Raw genomic sequence first — 25,677 nt, forward strand, 5'->3', positions numbered from 1 at the left:
GTCATCTCGCGACATCTGTTGGATAACAAATATTTGGATAGTCAGTTGCTTCTAGTATTATATCTGAGATATACTTGAGTTTATTATCGAATTCGGCCTACTAGGTGACAATTTTAGGTACCAATTTTAATGCATGTCCTCAAGGTGACAGAATTTACTTGTATAATATGGAAAAGGAAAAGTAGTAATTGGTAAGCCTGTCAATCTTGGGGAAAATTTCACCTTCATCAAATTAGTTGAAAGCTGGTTTTAGAGATTTTTCAAAAATAAATCACAAAAGAAGTACCCGATGACTGAATTGCTTGGGAAAGAGCTCTGCATGCTGCCATAGATAGAACAGCATTTCCAATGTGCATCGACTGAAAAAGTTTTTCTAACATTTGCCAGAATACTCCTAGCAGCGCTACAAGAGGATCATCCACATCCGAACCAGCAGAAGACTCTGTTGACAGATGGCTGAATACAGTTCCCAACCTGACCAATTGGCCAAGGCTTTACTACATAGAAAGGTATAGGGATGGAAAGCAAAGACCAGCAAGTAATTCATATAAGTCCTTTACAGAATGGGGAAAAAAAGTTTAGATTCTTCCCAACCTTTATAGAACTAGTGTTTTTGCAGAATCTACGTCCAATACCTTGTTTTAGACTCTTTCTGATAATTAAGACAGACTTAGAGAACAAAGTGATAGAAAGTATAGCAGCGAATAATACACGTGATCATACACATACTGCAGATAAAGTTCTAACAAAAAATAATAGAATTTTGCATCAGTCATGTGGAGGAAATTGGTTCACTTCTCAAGTAAATGCTCTGTAAGGACTCAATTTTGTATGAAATGTCTCATACCAGGTTTCACACTTTTGGGAAGAAAAAGAAGGTAAAATTCTATCAGAGTCCTTTTAAAAATAGGATGCTACCAGGAAATGTTCAGATGGTGTATTGCTCGAAAGATGGCAGAACATTTCAAAATTGGTATGCTTCTGTGCCAATGATAGCCTTGCACTGCAAACTAGAGAGCAGAATAACATAGAACATGGTCTTTGTGAATGTTACACTTTAATTGCTCTCCGTGTCTATGGCATGCAAACCTTGATAAGAAAAATATCTGAACTAATGCAGATGCAAAAAATAATAGTGTAGCAATAGGTTCAAACCTATGTAAACCTCTTCTTGCAGCATTAGTCAACTGAGAATAAGAAGCAGGATTATGCCTTAAAGAGTGGTTTTGATTTTCATCAATCTGAAACAGAGAAATTCATTTTCAGTTAAGGTAAGAGCTTAGAGGACAGTTAATAAACAATTTACAGTACTCTGCATCACGTGCTTTCAAACTGATCCAACTTTTTTTTTTGATTAAGGTGAATAATTTTATAAAAATGGGACAAACCTGAAAAGACCCAAAAAAAGGAGAAAAAAATGATAAATGCCAATGGAGATCATAGAGAGGTGTCACATCACGTTGTCTGTGTGTGTGTGTATATATATATATACATATAAATATATATATGGTTCTCTAGGAAAGAAACTCAATCATCTATGCGCATTGGGGTCTCATGGGTAAATTAAAAAAAAAAACTAGAAACATCAGATTGTTTTGCAATTTCACAGTATCACTATCAATCCCTTCAAACGCTTTCATGTTTTAGTCCTTCCAAAGAATCTGCATGATGCTTACGGAGTAACATCCCATGCCCTAGATTGTCTCTTTCTTCTTCTCAACAGTGTTTCGGAAAGCAAGAAGCGGAAAAAAGTAACGAGGGCTCGCTTCACCAAAGCGAAAAGCATAAAGCGAAGCACCCACTTTTATCAAATAAAAGTGTTGTTTAGTATAAAAATAAGAAAATATTAAGTATGCATAGATAAACAACCAAGAACTCAGTAAGTTGAAAAAAGAAAACCCTAGCAGTAGGCCTGCAGCACAGAAAAGAAGAAGAGATGAAAAACTCACCTTGCAAGTCGTTGAAAGAAAGTTGCAGCAGTCGCACAAAAGAGGGAAATGTTTGGAAAGAAGTCTTTAAGTATCTTTACAGATTTTTTTAAAAAAACCTTGTTAAAGCTAACCTCGCTTAAGCGAGCTTCTCACTTCAGTCCCAGAAGCCCTCACTTTTTCACCATAGCATTGCTTCAAGGAATAAAAACGACAGCATGTCGCTTCGCTTCATTTTGCACTTTAAGCGACTAAGTGTTTGCCGGTGAATGCTGATGCAGTGAAAATTCAGAGGAAAAGGGTATAGAAATATTGAAGTAGAGAACAAAGCAAAGAGCATGAGACATAACACCAAAGGTACAAACGAAGGACTACTCGAAAAGAAAGATTCTGAACCAATAAAAAACAATTTGGTAGAAGCGGATCATATTCATGTTATTTGGCACAAATATTGGAAGCACCTATGAAATACAAGTAAATAAAAGTGTGGTTTTTCAGGTAGAATCATGTTTTTTTCTGTTATTCTAAGATCTTGTGTGCTTTTTGTTTATGCAGGGATTATTTCCCTTTCCCTTTCCCTTAATAAAAATATGCTAAGTTGGATATTTGGAGACAAACACAAGAGTCTAACCTGTTTGGCCATGAGGACTTTTAACATTCTTTTGGATTTGTTTTTTTACTTTATATGAAAATCCAAATTTGGCCATGAAAATTCCAAATTGAAGTTGTATTTGGAATTTGGAAAACACCAAAAACTTTGTTTTCACTTTGACAATATTTTTCTTTTTCCAATTTTACCATGACTTATTTTATTTTTATAAAATTACCTCTTTTAAATTATATTTCATATTTTGAGGTAAAGTACATTCAAACAACCAAATATTATTTGCAAAAATTGTAACTGTTTCTCTAACTTCAAAAACTTCAAATTAAGTAAAAGAAATTGTGATAGTATGTAGTAGATTTTATATGAGATCTAAATTATGACATTATGTTACTATCTATTTTGAGATATAGCTCTTTTAGAGCACATTTGATGGTATGTTTCCGGTAAATGAGAAAAGTTAGGTGATTTTGTTAGTTCTTAGAAATCAAGAATATAAACCATATTTAGAAAAAGTACATTCAAATTCTAAATATTCTTTGCAAAAGTATGGCCAACCACAACTCCAACACTAACTTAAGAAATTCAAAATAAAGTGAAATATTTGTTTTCATGTCCAAACTCCAAACACCCACTAAAGGGGTCAAGTTGAGCACGACCAAGACAAATTGCTTGGAATTCAAGTTCAGCGACATAACTCATGAGGTTGGCGTGAAAGTGCGGCTTAATACCCAGGTCATCCAGAAAAAAGGAAGTTTTAAGTATCATAGGTCATAATACTAAGTAATCAGAACACTCACAATAACGTCACACACTGTATTGGTGCATGGTCGATCAAAAATAGAGGCTCAAATCCGGAGTCTTGTGTGACAAGGGGTCACCAAAACTTCAAGTTCTACAGAGTGGTGATAGTTTCTTGTTTCTTTAATTTTTGTTACTATTTATTGTTCTTTATACTTCGATTATCGTATTATTTTATTATAGTTACTGCTCCTTTTGAGCTTGCTTTGTCTTGTCGTGTTTAGTATCTTTCCTTGGTTTCTTCACTCTTGTTATTTTCATGAAACGAGGGTCTATCGAAAACAACCTCTCTCCCTCCCAAGATAGGGGTAAGGTTCGGCGTACACACTACCTTCCCCAGCCCCACTTGTCGGATTACACTAGGTATCTTGTTTTTTGTTGTACTTTATAAAAATATGAATTTCATTTTATAAAAATATTAAAGTTGATAATTGGTCCATGCACAACACTAACAACAATAAGACATAACTTTAGGCGGTATCCCAACAAGGAGACCTATGTTACTTGGACTCTCTAATAATGTTGTCGCACCTGAGTTGAATACACTATTTGAAGTATGTGACACACACCCATTGATATTTTTGAAGAATCAGAGCTACATAGAAGGAGACTAGGTGAAACAACTCAAACAAGATTATTTAATACGAAATGTTGAAAGAATTTCAAAGTAGTATGGGGAAAAAAGAGATACAATACTCTTTATAGAACCACCATATAGTTATATACTGTTAGAAGTTCATGACATGAAAGAGATACAAGAAAAGAAGAAGATGAACTTACTAGTTTGCCAATGGCTTCGTAGCAAGGTGAGACCAACCTAGCTAACAAATTATTCTTCAGCTCCTTGTTAGGAAGGGAACCAAGTACCAATGTAATCGCACTGACTACTTTTTCTTCATCCTCTAGAGGCAAATGCCTTCCATCCAAACTCTAAAAAAATATGTCAAACACAACGAACAAGAGAAACAATAGCAATTACACTTTAGTTATCACTCCAATAAATGATAAACCAAACTTACAGATCCAAGAAATGAGAATACCTATGCGAATTATTACCAGGTAAACAATTTTGTTTATCAATTTTTTAGTTAAAATACCCCTCCAATCACCCCAACTATCAAAACAAAGAAAAAGTCGATAAGGTCATAATATTGAAATGGATAGCTATACTTTCAACTCCTCTCACTCTCTAAATCAACTATCATATGCTTTTTTCTTTCCAATTTTAATTTTCATTAAATTTCAATAAGCTATGAACGTGTACAAGTGCGTGACATTTAGTCAATATTATTGGAACTTCATTTCAAACAAATGCCTTAATAACTAAAAACTATTTTTACTTGAAAATGATACTGCAATACAAAATTACTTGAACAAAGACCAAGGACCTTCAAGTATAAATATTTTGATACACCATACAGTTTATAGGACAAACCTCTCCAACCCAAAGTAAGATCTCCAAACTTGAATGTTCATACATAGGGGTAGCGGCATCTTCACATAACTTGAGCAGAGCACTAGCACAAGCTGCTGAACAAAAGGGTTCTGAGATTCCCTTTGCAAGAAATAATCTGAAAATAACATATAAGATATCACTACAACATCAACAAGAATGCTCATGGACAAGGTACAACAAATTCCACCCAAAAACAAGGGGAAAAGAGAGGTATATGGTTGATACTGATAGTCTTTTTTTATGCTTTCACCACACAACTAGAAAGAAAAACTTCGCAGAAGAAATGGGTCACGAGGACTGTCAGAGGAAGAGTACGAAGAGAAGAGGGCAATTCATGATATTATACAAACAAATGTAGAAAAAGTCTGTCGCGAAAAAAGGATGTTGGGAATTAACTTTAATCAAATAGGAGCCATGGAATGAGGAAGTGGAACACGGGAGTTATCAAAAGAGGAAGTTTGGAAGCAGGCTAGACATATGCTGTGAAGATAATTTCCCAGATCCATTCGGTGAAGCTTTCTCCTAACAGTGTTGGAGCAGAGTAACCAAAATTTACATAGTACTCACTCCATTCATTTTATATTCCTTGAAAAGTTGATAGAGTAACAATATCTTTTTGTATTACCATTGTAACAAAGAAAGAAGGGGCTTTTCCGTTAGAGAATTCGACTCATAAGTTCTGTTGAAAATCAACAAAAAGTAACGTACTTAGGATCAACATAAAGATGTACCGTGATTTGCAAGAGGTCTATTAGTGGAATGGGATGAAGAAGGATATTGCGGGATTTGTGGCTTAAGTGCCCTAATTGTCAACAAGTGAGTTGAGCATTTGTCTCAAGACATTAGTATCGGGAAAATTCAAATATGAACTTTATAGTTGGTTTGCCTCGCACTCGGCGACTACACGACACGATTTGGGTTATAATAGGCTGAATTACGTTTCCTTCCCGTCAAAGTTTCTTATTCGGCGGAGGATTATGCTAAGTTGTATTTGAGGGAAATAGTGAGGTTGCTTGGAGTGCCCTTGTCCATTATCTCCGATCGAGGTACTCAATTCACTTCTCAGTTTTGAAAATCTTTCCAAAAGGGTCTAGGTATACATGTTAAGCTTAGCACGACCTTTCAACCACAAATTGATGAGCTAAGCGTACCATCCAAACTTTAGAGGATATGTTGAGAGCTTGATTGATTTCAAGGATAATTTGGATGACCACTTGCCTTTGATTGAGTTTGCCCATACTAATAGTTATCACGCAAGTATTAGTATGGTTCCATTTGAGTCTCTCCATGGTAGGAGGTGTAAATCTCCTATAGGTTAGTTTGAGGTGGGTGAAGTCGCCTTGATAGGACCCGAGTTAGTTCATGAGGCTATGGAGAAAGTCTGACTTATTACAGAAAGGTTGAGAACAGCCCAAAGTCAACAAAAATCATATGCCGATCTTAGGAGAAGAGATCTTGAGTTTGATCTTCGTGATTGGGTTTAGTTGAAAATTTCATCCATGAAGGGTGTAATGAGATTTGGTAAGAAAGGAAAACTTACTCCCCGTTATGTAAGGCCCATATCAGATTTTGAAATGTGTTGGCATCGGTGCATCCGGTTTTCCATGTCTCTATTTTAAAGAAATGTATTGGAGATCTGACGACATCTATAGTCACCATAGAAGGTTTGGGAGTAAAAGAGAATCTTTCTTATGAAGAAGTTCTGGTTGAGATTTTAGATCGACAAGAAATTGAGAAACAACGAAGTTGCTTCGTAAAAGGGTGGACGAATCATTTAGTTGAGGATGCTACTTGGAGGCCAAGTTGTTATGATGTCTCGATATCCTCACCATTTTCTTCTACTTCTACTCTAGCTTGAGGTAAAGAATTCCTCATGGTTTATTCCTTGTTGTGATGTCATGTGTTTTAGATATTCCCATGATTTCCTTGTTATGCATGTCCATGAAAATTTTTATTTTGAAAGAAAATGAGTTTACATGATTGATATTCCTCAAGATTGTTGCGCATTGAGTATGACTTGCCTATAGACTTCATGAGATGTGTTGAAAATGTTTAGCTTGGAGTTGAGATTTTCCTCCTGGGATAAATGCAATTTGAGTATGAATTGCATATGAATTTTATGATATGATGACATGAGTGTCTTAGCTTGGAGATGATAGTTCCTCCTTGGTTGTGTGCATTTAGATGAAGTTGCATGCATGATGGGCTGCTAGTTTTGAGTCTTTTCCTTTAAGATGTGTCTAGAATTCCATTCGAGGATGAATATCCCAATAGGGAGATAATGTAAAACTCACAATCTAGTAGTCTAAGCTAGGGGCTAAGTGTCAAGTCACAAGCCAAAGATTTGAGCATGAGCACCCTTCACGAGGACCCATACGGGTCGTGAAGAGTACCACGAGTCATGGTGTAGCTCGTGGTGGCTCACAATAGCTAGCCAAGGAAGCCTCACCTCTCACGACCACCATGACGGGTCATGGTGATATCCATGAAAGGCTAGGTAGTAAGCATGGTTTTTTTATACTAGTAACATTAGCTAGGCAGTAAACATGTTTAGGCAGCCTCCTCCCACGAGCCACTTGACGGCTCGTGGAGGTGGGCGTGTGGAGAAAATGAGTTTTAAGGGTGGCAAGCCAAGCCACTAGTCTAGGACCAGGGCTCGTGAGAGCCTCCACGGCTCATGAAGAGACTCGTGAAGGTGGGTCAGCAGCTTTTTAATAAGGGGCACATGAATCTTTTCCAAATTTAATTAAATCAAAGCCATATCGTTTTACCCAAGCCTAGGACCCCTATATAAGTGATTTTAACCCCAAAACTCACCCATTCAAGTCATTCTCTGAAAATCACCAAAAGAAATGGGTTCTTCCTCTCCAAAATATTTTTCTCTGAAACTTGAAGAAGAGGAAAAGGTTGAAGCCAATGTCAAGGTCAAGTCTCCATTCCTCAAGCATTTGTGGGCTTTTATAGCAAGGTATGATAGTTTTTCATCCATGGAGCCCCTAGGTTCTCCAAATTGAAAAGTAGAAATTCCCAAATTTGACTTGGGGTTTTCTTCTAAGTAATGGGTCTTTGTGAATGTTGATTAAATTGATGGAATTAGGATTGTTTATGCATGAATTGAGAGGATTACATGTTTTTATGATGAATTTTCATGTACCCATGCCTAACCCATGATTTTAAGTAGAAGTTGATGTAGATGGGTGTTACGCCATAAGGAGAAATTATGGGTTTAGATGCATTCTCATAGGATTAATAAGATACATTAGAATTGCTTTGAGATTGAAGCATATATGACGATTTATGATTAGAATTGCTTGAGATTGAAGCATATATGATGATTTATGATTAGAATTCTTGAGATTGAAGCATATATGATGATTTATGATACGAAGGGCTTTGAGAGTGAAGTCTATGCATTTATTATGAATTGTTGTTGTGATTGATTAAGGAAAAGGAAGGGAAATTCCCACATGATTTTTTTTATGTATGTATGAATGTGAAAGGATTTCTCACATTGAATGATTATAGGTTGATTGTTCACCTAAATGGATCTAAGTTAAAAAGGCTATAAAATCGAGGCAAAGAAGTGATTAACCTTGACCACCATATGTGAAGGATAAGAGGGCGATTACCCAATTCCCTAAAGTAGGATGAGGGGTGATTACCCATATTCCTTTAGAATAGAATAACAGGTGACTACCCTTATTCCTTGAAGTTGAACAAGTGGTGACTACCCACGTTCCTATGATGTAAAATACGAGAGGCAAGTGCCCATGTCACATGAATGTTGGACTAGAGGCGAATTCCCATGATCCTAAGTAAATGGATTAGAGTTGACTACCCATGATCCCAAAGTAAGAAGGATAAGAGGCGACTATCCATGATCCTTTGTAGAAAGGTAAGAGGCCAGTACCCATGAGCTTTTATAGTTAGGCAAAAAGGTGAATCCCCATGACTTTAAAAGCAAGCAAAATAATATGTGAAATGCTAAGATGAATAATTAGCTTGGATTGGTGCTTGAGTTGTCTTCCATGATATATAAGACTAGAGGTGGATTACCCAATGATGAAGGATAAGTTGAAGTGTTATGATGATTTATTATGTACATTGATTATGATTTATGACTTATGTTGTCTAATGCTTATGTTTATGTTGTTTATTCAAGCTATCATATTTAGTACATGTTCGTACTAACGCGCTCTAGCCTACATTTCTTATCCAAATGTAAGGTCCGGCTATCTCGACTCTCATCCTCATGGCTAGGATCTATAGTAGAGGAAAGGTTGAAGATTGGTGAGTCTTCATAGCTTTCGAGGATTTGGCCATTATTTCTATTATATTTTTTTTATTTTAGTCTGTGAACACTGTTGTATGGGTTGTGTCTTAAGACTCGATTGTATTAGATGATTTTTGAGACAAGTGTATTAGACTTCCGCTTTAGAAATGCAAACTTTGATTGTGTTGAAATGTTTTAAAAATCTTGTCTATTCCTATTATCTTGACTATAAAAGCTAAGCGGCTTGTATGAGGCCTCTCAGGTTCTTATATGTCATATTACATATAGAGGATACCCCTGGTTCGTGACATTTTAGTGACTCCTAAGATCTAATTTATGTTTTTCCATGCGTCACTTGGATGACTCCTCATATCTAACTTACACAGTTTCACTTTTTGTTAGTAGTGCGAAAACCAATACCACCAAGAGGTACACTGTCTCCTGTCTCCGTGCAACCAAACTGCAACCATCATCATTATGACTCAACCTCTCTCGCAGATCCCTTATGCGCGACTAAATCTAAGGTTCCACTGACAATGTTAGTATCACACACAAATACGTGAACCTGTCCAAACAGTTTTTTGGCAACTTTCCTGTTCCAATTCGACTTGTCTCTTAATTCTAACAAGATCCATATATTTTATACCATACCATGCACTATTAAGACATAAGGACCATAAAGCAACCACCTACTTTTGTTGCTTAGGGGAAATTTAGTAGCCTTGTATGCCAATTTTGTAGGTCACTTTGTGGTGTAAAACAATCTTCTCGAGCTGGATTTGATAGGTTTAGCACAGTAATTATGAAGTTTGCCATGACTCGTGTAGGAACTGATCCTTCATTGTTTTATCAACATTATGCATCATCGCAAAATTATTATCTATTATCTACCTATCTCTCTATACTACCTTGAAAATATTTACTCCCTAACTTGAATATAAAATTATTATAATACCCCAACTACAAGCATCCAATGTAGTATATCATCTATACTTTATGTTTATATTTATTTATTTACTTATATTATATTATATTCAAAGCAAACAACTTCACACATTGAAGGGTTGTGACTTTTTTTGATGAGTTGTGTCTCTTACAAAGCATTGCGACTTCTCTAAGAAAGACAATAAGCACATGTTCATATTATCCTTTGTTAACTATAAATAAAGGGGTTTCTCTCATTACTAAACATACTACCTTAAAAACAAGAATTTTCTAACTTGAATGTTAAATTACCATAATATTCCAAAACACCCAATTTAGTATATCTTTGATATTTTATATTTATATTTATTTATATTACATTAAAAGCATACACCTTTTAACACTTCTAAAGGGTTGCGGATTTTCTAATAAGGCCCCATACACACTAATTAATACTACCATTTGTTGGCTATAAATAGAAAGATTTTCTTTCATTTTCAAACAATCAATTTTCTAAGTTCTCTACTCTTCTTATATAACTCAATTGTGATTTGCATTTGTTGAGTTATTTCAAAGCTCAGTGGAATTAAAGGTGTCATTATTATAATCATCCTGGGAATTGGGAGGACATATTCTATAACTTCGGGTACTTGAGGGGAATAATTTCCTTGAAGGACACATCGTGAATTTAGTGGACTTGATTTTTCATTCTATCATCTTGGTTCATTATTATTACTTTTGAATACTATTCATATTTTACTGAATACATATTTAGCAAGTAACAAAATAAAATGTAATCAAAAAATAACAAAAAGTAATTTTACTCATCAATATTGTGAATATAACTCTGTTAATTCCTTAATTATTTTCTCTCTAAATTTTTTCTGTTATTTGAGGACCATTAATAGCATATTTCTCAAATGTAGGTTGATTTGGACAAGATATATTTGATCAAGGGGTAAATTTTGAGAAAGACTGTATTTGAAGTCTTGATCTCTTTCTGAATATCCAAGGATCAGTTAATGGGATATTTGAGATGTCATCTTCAAGGGAATAGGTGTCCCATGTAATAGGCTTAAGCAAGATTTAAGGTAGAATAACCTCCTAGATTTTATTTTTCTACTTTTTTTAGAATTGATTTTTCTTTTTGAAATTGCTAAGACGGCTTGATATATTTTTATTTTTCTACTAAACCATCTCAAGTTTAATCAAAATGAGTATCAAAGTAGAATAACAAAACAATGTATACACCTCAACTTGGTTTAAGTTGGCTCCATAACAAGGCATTTCACGCGTGTTTACGGGGGCCAACTTAAAGCAAGTTGAGGTGTCTAGATGTGCATTCTCAAAGTTGGGGTGTATACTTGACAGTTGAGGTCAAATTGAGACCAAATTAAGGTGTCTATCTATGCAGGAGAGCAATACAAAAAAGTTTGAAACCAACGCCTACAGCTTAAAAAATACATCAGAAACTAAAGCAGAGCCTAAACTGATAAGACATGACCTGCTTCAGTACTGTATTTTCGGTTTCTATTTTATTTGAAAGAATATGGAAAGAGAATTCTTACAGCAAAGATCTGGTATTAGTTTGACAAGATATCCACTTTGAATAGGAAGCAACAACCTCTGCAGCTGATTTGTATACCTGGAATATCAACAATAGAAACGGAACATAATTAAAGAGAAGAGGGTCAACCAAAAAGTACTACACATTGTCATAACTCAAACCTAATGAAGCAAATAGTTAGTCCAGAATCATGTCAAAAAAAAATTCAGTATGTTTCTCTTTCTTCCAAACAACTTCATCTATTCCAGCATCCCCCTTTGGCAACAAGGATAAGCGAAACAAGAAAAATCGAGTAAGATGGCACATACAAGTTTCATGAAGCCCTTAGCATCATCCTGTGGCGTACTAGATAAAATTGTGACCAACTGCATGACAAATGAGAAATCAATGTCTTGGGTCTCCATGATAATAACTTCAGCTATCTGAAAAAGAAAAGAAATCACACAGTGAACTTCCTAGCATGATCAAGTTCGTGTCCTTTTCATAAATGAAAACTGAAATATGATCATTAAAAGAGCAGAAAAGGGTCAAAAATACTCTTGTACTATTCGAAAAGGTTTAAAAATACCCTTCATCCACCTATTGGACTAAAAATAGCCCTCAGTCAACCTTTTTGGTTCACTATTACCCTTCAAAATAACAACCTTATATTTTTTAATTATTATTTATCACTAATTATTACGTGACATCTTTTTATAGGATAAAATTAAATTTCAACCCACCAAACTTTCGCTTACCCACCAGACCCATATTGACATCTTTTGACCCAAACCCAATTAAAGATCCATCAAAAATTTAAAAAAATGAATCATCTCTTCTCCCCTAAACCCAATATCCTATGCTTGTCTTCACCTTCATGCACTTCAGATCCAAAGTCTCCATTAAAATGAATTTCACACCCGTGTGCTATATCTTTGTAATCAGATAGCAAATCCTTGACATATGGACTGATTTCATCTCTCCAATTCCTTTTTTTTCAATTAAGAAACTTCATATATATTGTTGAAACCAAACCAAAACAAGGAACATTATGTTTTGCAAGTCTAATGCCTCAGAAACAGAAAATAAATTTTAAAATACTACCGTATCGGAGAAGAGAACTACTAGAGCAACACAACAGAGCACATAACAACTAATGAATCAAGCCTCAACCTTCTTCAGTGGCGTGGACAATAATCTTATTGGCAGGTTTTGCCAAGATAATAAATGTCACCTTAATTAAGTTCCAATCTTTTTTTATTTCTAATGGATCTTTTGATTTGATTTGGGTTGAGGGATGTCAATATGGGTGGAGAAAGTTTGGTGGGTTGAAATTTAACTTCATCCAATAGAAATACGCCACGTAATAATTAATAATAATAACAATTGAAAGAATACAAGGTTGTTAGTTTAAAGGATAATAATGAATCAAAAAGATCGATTGAGGGGTATTTTTGGCCCAATAGATGGATGAGGGGTATTTTAAAACCTTTTCTAATAGTACAGGGGTATTTTTGACCCTTTTCCGTTAAAAGAGAAACAACATGATTTGAGCATGCAAATCACAAGTGAAGCCAATGAAGAGCGCAGAAAGCATGACACAACAATGTCAAATTACCTGCTCTTGTATAATCAAATCATGCAGCACATTAAAAAGGATTGCTGAAAACAGCTAGACCTCGAAAAATGAAAATGATCTCTACAGAAAATATAAGTTCATGATCACAAACTACAGCTGAAAATCATGCATGTACTCCAACAGAACAAAAGAATGTAAAGAAGAATTTGCTCAGAGATATCTCAAGGAAGCATTGTGATCACAAAAGAGCATACAAAGGAAGGAGTGACTACAGTCACTTACTATTACATCGTAAGATTGTTGATAACAGGGAATTTAATGGCTGGCAGCCTGGCGCAGACAAAGATCTGATGCAAGGCAGGAGCGAAGAGAGTATGGATTTTGTATCTCTAATAAGTTAGAAACATTTTGCGAAAAAATTATAAATATATATTTAATTTATTTTCATGATGGTGGTGTCCTAGCCAGCTTGCGCACACCAGGTGTGCTTTGTATCAGTTTCACAAAATGAAAGAAAGTATAAATAACATTTTGAAGTGATTCCTATTATGACAAAGTACTGAACACAAAATTAGTTTCATAATTAAGAAAGAAGGTTTGTTTAAGTATCTTCGGGAATTGAAGACACAAGGCTCAAGAAACTTACCTATAGAAAAAGCAGGGGAAAGCCTCGCAATGCACTAGTGACGACCAACTTACAACTTATGGCAGAGGAAGTTCATTGTTTAAAGATCTTGAGATGCATAGATGATTAGCTGAGAAGTTAAAACCATCTTAAAGAATGTGATTTGACACTGCTTACTAGAGCAGTGTGGTCTGAATATTCATGTCTACTCCAACTAGTAATCATTAGGAGACTTTGGGCCAAATCGTGTGTCACTTCGAAGGAACACCTGCCGCAATCTGTTATATAGAAACCACTTGGGTGTTGTTCTAGATGCAAATCAGAGGGGATCTAAAGTTTTCCAGGGAACAAGAGGATACAGACCTTGTTGGAGATAATTCGGTGTAGTATAGAAAGTAAGAATTAGTGGTAGTCCCCTGATCTAGTGTTGAATCAAAGTAATGAACTATGTCATAGCCCATTTGAAAGGTAATATAGATATGCAGTTGATAGATGAGGTTAGTATTGAGACAACTCAACCTGCTAAGTTGTAGTGTGATAATCGTGATGCTCCCTATATTGCTCTAATTTGGCCGTTCACAAGGTAGGAGTAAGGCTGCATACACACCACCCTCCCCACACCCCACTTGTTGGATTTCACTAGGTACGTTGTTGGTGTTTACCAAAAGATATAACAGAAGATTATCTCGATGAGACATATCATGACAGGAGAACAGTCAGGTGATGTCTTCACAAAGTCCTGGATGGAGCTCTAGTGAACTATGTATATAACAAGTTGGACATGATTAACATCTAAGGTCCAACCTAACACTCTAGTGGAGAGTCAATCAATATGTATTTTGTAGTGCTGATATAGTTAGCATAATTGTAGGTACTTGAATTGCTGGAGATTCCAGGGACTGGTCTCGTATTAGTTAAGAGATATATTAGGAAGAGGCTTACACATAATCTTCCATTTTACCAAATGTGTGAAATAAAATCACCTTTAATTGCATATTCTATAAACTAGATGTGAATATGTGTTTACACAAACTGACATGATCATGATAACTAGTGCATGTACAGAAGATACATAGGTATATCACAATTGTGGATGACAGATAGAATGACATTGAGGTACTAAGGGATATCACATTTTCTGTACAGATGTATTATGTAGGTCTAGCAGGAAGAAACAAAATATCAGGTGAAAGACAATATGGAAGTTTGAAATTTTACTGTTAACAGCTTTAAGGACATTTCCATCATTTTAACAGAAAAGTGCTTATTAACACCATTTACGAAACATATCAACAACTTATTTTTCAGTTTTACCACCTTTTGCCTCTCGAGGTAGGCCTTGGGGGCACATTTACTTGGGGGTTTATTAAGGGAAAAAGGCAAACACCTAACCTAACATGAAGTTAATGTTTTGACAGAGAATTCAGTGTGTGGGATTTTATTGTCGAAAATGTCATAACAAAGATCATGACCTTTTATCTGTCTTTGAGGATACCTTAATAAAAATGTCACCAGGTATTCAATTTCTAATTATCACGTAGTTCAGCTTTGGACTATAAGAACTTGGATTCTAAGAGCATGATTTTAGCACTTCCAAACACATAAAATAAGCGATTCATAATTTCGATCAACGACAGTTTTGAGTATAAGAGCTTTATAACCAGAAATAAGTGGGATCTGCTTTCACCTATGGCATAGATGCAGTTAAAAGTAGGTGTTAACTACAACGATTGAGACTTTGCTTCTCACAAAGCTGCATGAGTTCATACAGCAGCTAACAGTGTCAATGTTCTATGCTTTTAAGTACTAACGTTCTCACTGTTGTGATACACTTCTACCTCACAATGCTACACATACCACTAACACGAGTATAGACAATCATCCAGCATGTATCGTCTCATTAAAATCATGCTTCCAACTCTACCAAGCAATTGATGGGTTAAACTATCCAAGGTTGATTGCTGCAGTGACAGTTACAAATGTAAAATATACTGCTGTTCCTGCGATTTCTAGAAAAGAATTTATGGTTTATTTTCTCTTCTATTTGTCCTTTATGCTTTTTCTTCTCATTTTCTGCTGCAGATATTAACCTTGTCCCAACGCTAATTAGCAAAATCACAAAGAATTGAGTATAATGAAAGCAGAAATTAGGAGATGAGAGCAAAACAATGCATATGTTACTGCCAAGGTTTTGGTTCACAGTACTAACCGCATTAAGTGCAAACATTTTAGCTTCCACCTCCTTCCAAGGAATATGTACATTGTTACTGGTCCAACCTCCAAGGAAGATCTGGTATAAACATAAAAAGCAAAAGTCATTTCACTAATAGAAGAAAAATATATAAAGTTGCTAACTTGAAAATAAGTTCCAGAGGTGAAAAGGGAAAATAATTGCAAGGGAAACAACCAAATCAGATCATTATTTAGCAGTAAATGCAAAATATGATAAGGAGATACCAGGTAGAAAACTAGATATGGATAATTCTTGCATATTTCTGTTGAAGTTTGAGACGAGAGGGTAAAAAGGATGGTGCCAGGAATTGATAGGATGAGAAGGAAGAGAGGTGACATACTTGAGCAACTAAGAAAATACAAAGTGCAAAACAAAACAAAAACAGTCCAATAAAAAAGATCGTTGTATCTCTGGTTAGGTTCAAATTACAGTCAGCGTATATATTTCTGGAATTATCTGGTCTAGTTTTTTGAGTCAAGAATGGAAACTATGGAAAAATTGAGCAGGAATTTCCAGGATTATACTGTGGCTGCTACTCAAAAGAACTTGTGAAATCAGAAACTGTTATTTACCAACTTGAACAAAGATAAATAGTCGATAGAAAAATCTCAAACAAGGTGAACACTCAAGAGGATAAGAACAATATAAGGCAGCTGGAATTAGAGATCCAGAAGTTAGCTAAGGATGAAGAAACTTCTTGGTGACAAAAATCAAGGTGCTTGTGGCTGAAAGGAGGGGATAGAAGCAGTAAATATTTTTTAAAAAAATGGTTAATTCTCACAGAGGGTACAATCACATTGATAGGTTGCAAGTGGGGAATGTAATCATTGAAGACAAAAGAGTAGGTGAAAGAGATGGTTTTTGATTTCTATCAAGATTTGTACACTGAAATGAGAACTGGAGGCCTTCTGCAACTTTTGATGGTTTGGGAAGCTTGAATGCTAAAGAGAACGAGACCTTTGAACCTAATATGCTTGGACTCAGGTGCGGATAACCGACGCAGATGTAAATCCAAGGGGTGAATCTGGCAAAATCTAAATTTTTAGATTTGGGGGTACGGTTCCTAGTATGGATACGGGTGTTGGAACTCGGCTAAAAATCCAAAATTATAAAATAGAGCTATAAAGTTATTTTAAATTTTGAAAGATCTTCTACGTCGTCATTTCCAAGGCCCACAACTTTTTCTTTCACGCTCTCTGGTTGTTCCCCTCAAAAAAGAAAAATAAAGTCATTCAAGGCTTTCCACCAACTCTCCTTACATTGTTGCTACTGTCTACCAAAAGTCAGAACACTTGAATTCTTAGTTTCTCTTCGTTTGGCTTGAAACATGAAACAACGAATATTGACCAAAAGGAAAAGCTAAAAAATAAGAGACGAAGGGACTATAATATTTAAGGTATGCCTTTTCTCATGTCTTAAATCTACATTATCTTTTATCAAAATCTCAATTTTCCCCAAAATTTGTCCATGTACTGTAGTCAAAGTATCCAAAGTGGGTTGACAGAATCCCACACATATCCCGCACCCGTCTCTAGTCGACACGGTTGCGGCAGCGAAAATGAAGAGTCTACACAACTTAGCCTTGAACATGCTTTTAATGAGGAGGAAGTCTTGAATGCTATTAATTCTTGTGCTCCTGATAAAGCCCCAGTCCTAACGGATTCTCAGAGACTTCTTATCAAAGATGTTGGGGCCTGGGGGATTACCAAAAGGGATGTTATGGGAAACTTCAGTCAGTCACATTCACAGATATTGTCACATGGTAAAGTCTTTCAATACTTATTATATTGCACTTATTACCAAAAGAAAAGGTGCAATTGAACTCAAAGACTTAGACTTATCAGTCTCATTGGTAGTTTTTACAAGTAATTTTTTTGGTGAAGTAGTTAAATTGTATTAGAAAGGCATCAAGGAGATGGAATGGTTACAACTAAAAATAAAGTTGTGCAAGAACCTATAAAACAGCCAAAAATAGAAACCCCCTTAAATCCTACTGTGCTAGACTTAGGGAGCTCACAAAATCCAGAAAATTATCCATACTATTAATAGGGGAGAGAAGGTGCCAAATATGAAGACTAACTAAACATAGTCTTAATGGTGCTCATGGGCATTGATATTCCATCAAAGCATCTACAGTTCCTCTCTTTCCAAATGCCCAAAAAATTACTGTTGGGATCATCCTCCAGGTACTTTTGATAGTGTTGTCAACTTTCCGACATATCCAGCTAGCATAAGTATCTTTGATGGAGAGGGGCTGTTGTGGATGCGTTGGAAGCCCTTAAATTAAGTATTTAATTATATTTTTAGTTGCTTTTTTATTATCAAGAATATAATTTATATTTGGTAAAATAGAAATAGGTTTATACAATCCTAGTAGAATAGGAATAGGTTTATATAATCCTAGTAGAATAGGAATAGATTTATACAATCCTATTAGAATAGGAATAGGACAACTAAATAGTACCCTATTTGGTAAAGGATTGTATTATCGGCTCTATAAATAGGGTCTCAATGTAATAATGTAGACACAACAACAATTCAATAATATTCTCCCCTCATATTTCTCACATGGTATCAGAGCCTCTACGATCTTGGTAGAAAATCAAACAGCTTCCGCTGTTGACGGGCGACTATCACTCATATATGTTGCCCGCCTGGCCGATGATTATGTTAGCAAAAGTTGAGTCACTCTGTATCTTTCTGGTGACTATTTTGTCATATCTAATTTGTGTAGCACCGCGCCATCATTCTGGTGACTAATTTTTCATATTTAATTTGTGTAGCACCGTGTCATCAATCCAGTGACTACTTTTTCATATTTGATTTGTGTAGCACCGTGCTATCATTCCGGTGACTACTTTTTCATATTTAATTTGTGTACCACTGTGCCATCATTCCAGTGGCTACTTTTTCATATATAATTTGTGTAGTACCGTGCCAACTTTCTTGTGGACTACCTTTTTTTGCATAATTGATATACGTAGCACCGTGCATCTCCTCGGACTACTTTTCATAATTAATTTGTGTAGTACAGTGGATTTTTCCAAACTATTTTCTTATATCTGAGTTGCATAACTTCATGTGTCTTTTCAGTGACCCAAATTTGATTTGCATAGTTCCATTCGTCTTTCAGTTGACTCCTCAAATTTGATTTGCATAGGGTTATGCCATCATTCCAACCCTACCCATATTATTTCTTTTTCGATGGGATCGTTCCATCAAATTCGTACTATCCTATATAATTTCTATTTACTTGTTGGGTCATGACATCATTCCGACCATACCGATATAATTTTATTTCTTAGATTCTGACCACTTTTAGCCATCAAATCTAATACTCCAGCATATGAGCATGTTCCAATTAGTTTTTCAGTAGCTTGTTTAATATCAACTCATTTATTGAATCCAACATGATCCATATACTTTATACTAGCTTTGAGCACTTTGTTGGTCGGGGGAGTTTAGTAGCCTTGTATGTCGATTATGTGAGTCACTCTATGGTTTGAAGCAGTCTTTTCGTTCTTGTCTTTGAAAGGCATTAAGACATATGAGAGGCTTTCTGAGAGAGCTTTCAACAAGAGAGAAGAGAGAAGAAAAATGGTTCTTTTGCTGCAGTCTTTTTCTCTGACCAGCATCTTTCATATCGTGTTTCCCGATTAACTAACCGTTGGATTGGGCTGAAATTTGGATTGTATGTACCTGACATCTTGGTGGTTGATTTGAACGGTGGAGATCGGATTCGAAGGTCAGAAAGAACCTGTTCTAGCCCAAACAGCAGCTGGATTTGGTCTTTGCAGGTTTAGTTTGGGAAGTTCAACACTGAATTTTATCTGTGTTTACTGCATTATGCATCAAATCAAATATTTAATGAGAAGACAAGCACATTGAGATTGACCTTCAATTTTGTGAAGTCCGCAAATATCTCACCAAGCCCCTCATCAGTCACCGTGTTAATTACATTTGTAACAAGCTAGGTACATTAATTGTACGCACTAGCTTGAGGGGAAGTGTAGAACAGGAATAGGTTTATACAATCCTAGTAATTTAGGAATAGGACTATTAAATAGTATCTTATTTGGTAAAGGATTATATTATAGGGTCTACAAATAGGGTCTCAATGTAATAATGTAGACACAACAACAATTCAATAATATTCTCCACTTATGTTTCTCACATACATCAGATCCGTTGAGCTGAAGGATTAGGAGGGGAGGCAGTAAGAGTCATCAGATCATGTGTATGGTGGTCAGTCTGGAAAGAAAGAAATGGAAGATGTTTTGAAGATAGATCCAATTCCATCCACAAAGTTAAATGGAATTGTATAATATCTCTGCTTTTATGGTTTAAACAGCTTCTTATAATGATATAGACCAGATTATAGATTTGAAAGGAAATCTGTAACTATTCCTTTTTTGGAGGTAGCCAGCATACCTTTAATGCTGAAGAATTCAACCTTACCAGTTTCCAAAAAAGAAACTTCAGTTATTTCAGATGAGAAACAGGCTTAGAAATTTCGAGTGCAACTAATATGAAATCAACTTTATCTTTATTTAAAACAGCACAAAGTAATTAGCCAACCCAGTGACACCTTCTGGATAAATGCTGCAGAACCTAAAAGCTGACAAACATCCACCAAAAGCTCCGTCAGGCTCATCCTGAATTGTTCAAGGGTGTCAGGCAGGTCAACCATTGCACCCTCGCCATAAAATGTAGAATCATCAACCTGTTTAAGTCGAAATCCATAACACAAAATAAATAAAACCTAAAATAAAGAGTAAGGAAAAGATGGCATTAATTTGAGCTTACTTTTATGCACTAGCAAAACAATAAGTACAAGGATGTTCATTGATAGCTAGCCAAGGAAATCATTTTAAAACTAGTTTATCAAAATGATTTACAGCTTACTATAAAGAAGTTAGTCTACCATTATAGTACAATATGTTTATATTGATGACATCAAAGCATGAGCAAAAATTTGACCTGTCCACTAATCAAATTTTAGAGGCAACCTCTAACAACCAAATTATGTAGACACAGACTTGAGAGAAAGGGAGAGATAAAAAATTGAGAAGAAAAATGTAACTGACAATCCCTTAGTGAAGGACAAAGAAGGTAAGAGTCTTCAAGATTATCTGACAGCTAAGCTATGACATTATTGCTGGTAATTCCTTCAGTTAAGCATGCTAAGTTGAGGTTCTTATTTTTATTTTAAATCAAAGTTGAGGTTCTTATTATTATTTTATTATTTTTTTATTTTTATGACCGTGGTGTCTGATGTGAGCCTAAAAGTATATTTTCTTATTATTTGGCTCACAATTATTATATATTTGCCCTTTTTGAACATGAATTTTATGGATCGTGCTAAATAGTATATTTTATTTGTAGGAGTAAATTGATGTAAAGTTGAAAAAGTTTAGAGCTAAAACGAATTATAGATGAAAGGTTGAAGAAGGAAATTAAGCAGACAGTTTAATGAGAATAACTTAATATAATATTAATATAATTTACATTCAAATAGGAAAGATGCATAACACGTGGCAACCATTGAAGACCACGGGCAAAAGTTGAAGGCAGCACAGCTTCACGTGGAAAGAAAAGGAATCCGATTCCGTTAAGGTTTTGGGTTCCTAATTTGTTTTGGACTCAATTATTTTATTTAGGATTTTCAACTTCTATAAATAGTCCATAGAAATAATTATAGAGGAGATAAATTAGAGGACATCAAGTATAAAGTTGTCAATACTTTTTACGGGTTCTTTTCTTTTTTTCTTCTTAGACATTAGTAGCTAAAGACCCTTGTTATGGGGTTGTGGCTATGGGTAATCATTGAACATCGATTGTTTGAATTAGTGTTGGTTATCACTTTAAATTACTTTTGTATTCTTGTTGTAGTATTTCATATTTGATGACCATAGAAATAAATCTCTTGTCGTAGTCACATGGAATTCGATTTTTGGGATCAGTGTCTATAAGATCGCTAACAATAGGTTACTTTTTGAATATTGTAAGAAATATAGGAAAATAATATTATTGAATTGTTGTTGTGTACATTATTAAGCACTACAATAGACCCCGTTTCCAATCCTTTTTCTAAGTAGGACACTATATATTATTCCTATTACTATTACTATTACTATTCCTAATTCTATTCTAAGTAGGATTGTATATACCGATTACTATTCTAACACCCCCCTCAAGCTAGTGCATACAAATTATATGTATCTAGCTTGTTACAAATATAATTAATACAAGGATTGATGAGGAGATTGGTGAGATATATGCAAATTGATCACTCGACTTCACAAAACTGACATTCAATCTCAATGTGCTTAGTCTTTCCATGAAACATCGGATTTGATGCATAATGCCGATAAATCACAGTCTTGAGCTTCCCAAACCAAGCTTGCACAGGCTATTTCAGACCATAGAGTGACTAACACAATTTACATACAAGACTACTCAACTCCTCCCCCGCCCCGAACAATACAATTAGGTGGTTGCTCCATATAGACATTCACAATTCAGCGGTTGTCGGAAGTGCTCAAAATCTAGTATAAAGTGTATGGATCGCATTGGAATCAATAGACGAATCAATATTAAACAAGAAAGTCACCGACAAACTGGCCGAAACATGCTCATATGTCAGAGTAATAGAATTGATGGCTGAAGCCTAAAAGTGGTCACAATCTAGGAACTAAAATTATATAGGTAGGGTCGGAATGATGGCACGACCCAAGTAGAAAATAGAAATTATATAGGGAAGGTCAAATTGATGGCACGACCCTATTGAAAAAGAGAAATAATATGGGTAGAGTCGGAATGATGGCACGATCCCACTGAAAAAGAAAAAATTACATTGATAGGTTTAGAATGATGGCACAACCCTACGCAAATCAGATTTGAGAAGTAACCGGAAAGAAGAATGGAACTATGCAAATCAAATCTGAGAAGTCCCCCAAAAAACACACGGTGTTATGCAACTCAGATATGAGAAGGTAGTTCGGAAAAATCCACGGTGCTACGCAAATCAAATATAAAAAAAAAGGTAGTCACCGAAAGGATGACACAGTGCTACACAAATTAAATATGAAAAAATAGTCATAGAAATGATGGCACGGTGCAACACAAAGTAGATATAACAAAGTAATCACCAGAATGATGGCACGGCGATACACAAATTGAACATGAAATAAGTAGTCACTAGAAAGAAGCACGATGCTACACAAATACTAATGGATATGAGGTTGACACAAAACAGTCCTAGAAAGTCATCGGAAATCGACACACAATGACCTGACTGGCAATCATCTAAAATGGGCGTGAATATAGATTGCAAGGGACGGAGCAGATTATCCTAACGAGATCTTAATACAAAGAAACAGAATCAAATTCACCATCTCAATTTGGATGGAGAAAGGAGTTCAATTTCAAAGATTTCACTTGAGATGGACGGTGCTACTGCTGGAACCTCTTATTTTTGTATGCCATTCTTATAAGGCATTCAGAATTGCTTCCAAATAAAACGTTTTTCATCTGTCTATATTTATTAACAATGTCATGATGAGGCAAGTGGCGGACTCAGAATTATTACATGTTAGGTGCTCAACTGCTTTAAATCTCAATACTTTGAGAATGGGTGCTCAGCCAATATTTTTGTGTTACTAACAATTTTGAATAGGTACTCAAGCATCGCCTAGCTACACTGTAGGTCCGCCATTAGTTGTGGCAATTTTTACTATTGTATTTTCTTTTCATACATGATTTGATGTGCTATACTTGAGCCTCTTAGTCTATCAGAAAGGTTTTGAATTTTCCAAGAAAAGTTTTGATTTTCCTAAGAGTTATGACCTTTTAGAAAAGGTTTTGACTTTTCTAATGGGTTGTGACTATTTCCGAAGGGTTGTGACTTTTCCAAAAAGTTGTGCCTTGACTGATGATTTGTGACCTTTTTGAAGGGTTGTGACGTTTTTATAAGACACAATAAATATTTTTCATACTACCCTTTGTTGGCTATTTAAAAAGAGGAGTTACCTCACATTTTTCAAATCTTTTAGTTCCCTATTGTTCTTCTTCTTCTTAAAACATCCAATTTAGTATATCTATGATATACCACACACCTTCTTTCATTGAATGGTTGAAACTTTTCCAAAGAGTTAATGACTTTTTCGATGAGTTATGACCTTTTAAAAGGATTGAAACTTCTCCGAGGGTAGTGACTTCTCATAAAACACAATAAGCACATGTTCATACTACCATTTGTTGACTATACATGGAGGGGTATCCTCACATTTCTAAATTACGAGTTTTTTTAAGTTTACTGTTCTTCTCTTCTAAAAAAGTCAAGTGTAATTTATAGATGTTTAGAATCTCAATATTCATTGACATTTGAACACTCCATAACTTGAATGTTAAATTAATATAATACTCCAACTAAAAACATCCAATGTCGTATATCTTTTATATTTTATATCAATATTTATTTATTTATATTATGTTAAAAGCAGGAACTCCAACAATACAACAAGAAATGTACTATTAGGGAAGGGGGAGAAAGTATGTTTAAGAGATGTAATTAGAGATTATAAGAGTGATATTTTTATTTTTACCTTTCACAATTAATTTTCAAATTAGAAAAAAAGTCAAAAATAAAAAGAAGAAAAAATATGAATCTAATTGGAGGCAATAGAGAGGTATGACATCACCTTATCTATATCTAGCTTTATATTATAAATTGTTATAGGTGTTTTTCGGATATTGATTTGAAAATGTTAGTAGTAATCATAAGAAAGTTTACATTCACTATTCATAGGAACTTATACTTTATTATTCCATTTATAATTATGTACTTAAATTTTTTATTAAATAGTATTGACAATGTTTATTAAATAGAGTAGTGGCTGCAAAAAGATGAGATGTCATATCAAAAGGATTGTCTCAATATAAACACAACTTTGATCAACTAGAATTAATTATTGATATCTCATCAAATTCCAGAACAAAGAGCCAAGGGGCATACTTTTCCTCCAATTTCCTGATGATCAAAGTGAAAGAACACCCGAATTTAAGATACAACCAGGAGAAACAATAATTTTGTATACATGTGATGAGTCAGAAAACCTTGTTAAGTGCATAGACAGAATTTTCTTTCAATTATCACTTATACTCTCTGTGCAACATAAAATTTTTATCATATAACAATATTGTAAAATCCAACATATGCACATGCTATTTAATGGAAAGGTAAGTCAATAGAGCAATTTGTGGATGGGAATACATAGAAGCAGAATAAAGAAACAATCTGCAGTCAAAATGCATGCAAAACAGAAGCTGACCTGAGAACGCAACAGAAGGGCATCCAACAACGCCGAGAAAACAGGAAAAAATAAGATCTTGACGCTCTTAACATTTTCTCCACGATCTGCATCCAGGCCTAGGATGTAGCCGGCAAGACTGCACCTGCAAAGTGAGAGTGTTCTTGGATTGAGGGAACCATTTGAACTACACATTTCGTTTCATAAATCTGCTCTAGACCCCAATTTGAATAAAAGTAACTTCATTATGAAAAGGTAAAAGCACCAGAACTGCAAAGTCGAGTCTGCGATCTCCCAATCTTCACTTGGAAATGAAACACAACTGCCATCATACATTGCATGTCAGGTACTTATATTTATAAGTAAAAGATGTTTCATTAGATGTAAAGGTCCCAAA

The 25,677-nt window shown here is 35.0% G+C and overlaps 1 protein-coding gene across 6 annotated transcripts in view; it reads right to left on the minus strand.

Annotated features, from left to right (window-relative positions):
• LOC101256535 (transportin MOS14) overlaps window positions 1-25,677 on the minus strand; it is a 66,031-nt gene that overhangs the window by 21,859 nt on the left and 18,495 nt on the right. For 4 of the 6 annotated variants that reach the window (XM_010317588.4, XM_026029736.2, XM_010317590.4 and 1 more), the window contains exons 9-18: window positions 25,546-25,602; window positions 25,302-25,425; window positions 20,558-20,692; window positions 15,946-16,026; window positions 11,862-11,975; window positions 11,555-11,631; window positions 4,769-4,904; window positions 4,114-4,263; window positions 1,156-1,241; window positions 287-474 (exon numbers count right to left, since the gene is read on the minus strand). In XM_010317588.4, the coding sequence (XP_010315890.1) occupies window positions 287-474; window positions 1,156-1,241; window positions 4,114-4,263; window positions 4,769-4,904; window positions 11,555-11,631; window positions 11,862-11,975; window positions 15,946-16,026; window positions 20,558-20,692; window positions 25,302-25,425; window positions 25,546-25,602 (1,148 nt within the window). The remainder of the gene's footprint in view (window positions 1-286; window positions 475-1,155; window positions 1,242-4,113; window positions 4,264-4,768; window positions 4,905-11,554; window positions 11,632-11,861; window positions 11,976-15,945; window positions 16,027-20,557; window positions 20,693-25,301; window positions 25,426-25,545; window positions 25,603-25,677) is intronic. The other 2 variants (XM_010317589.4, XM_069294096.1) reach the window with 1 other exon arrangement.

The sequence above is a fragment of the Solanum lycopersicum genome, chromosome 2 (assembly GCF_036512215.1).
Source record: "Solanum lycopersicum chromosome 2, SLM_r2.1".
In the NCBI taxonomy this organism is placed as follows: Eukaryota; Viridiplantae; Streptophyta; class Magnoliopsida; order Solanales; family Solanaceae; genus Solanum; species Solanum lycopersicum.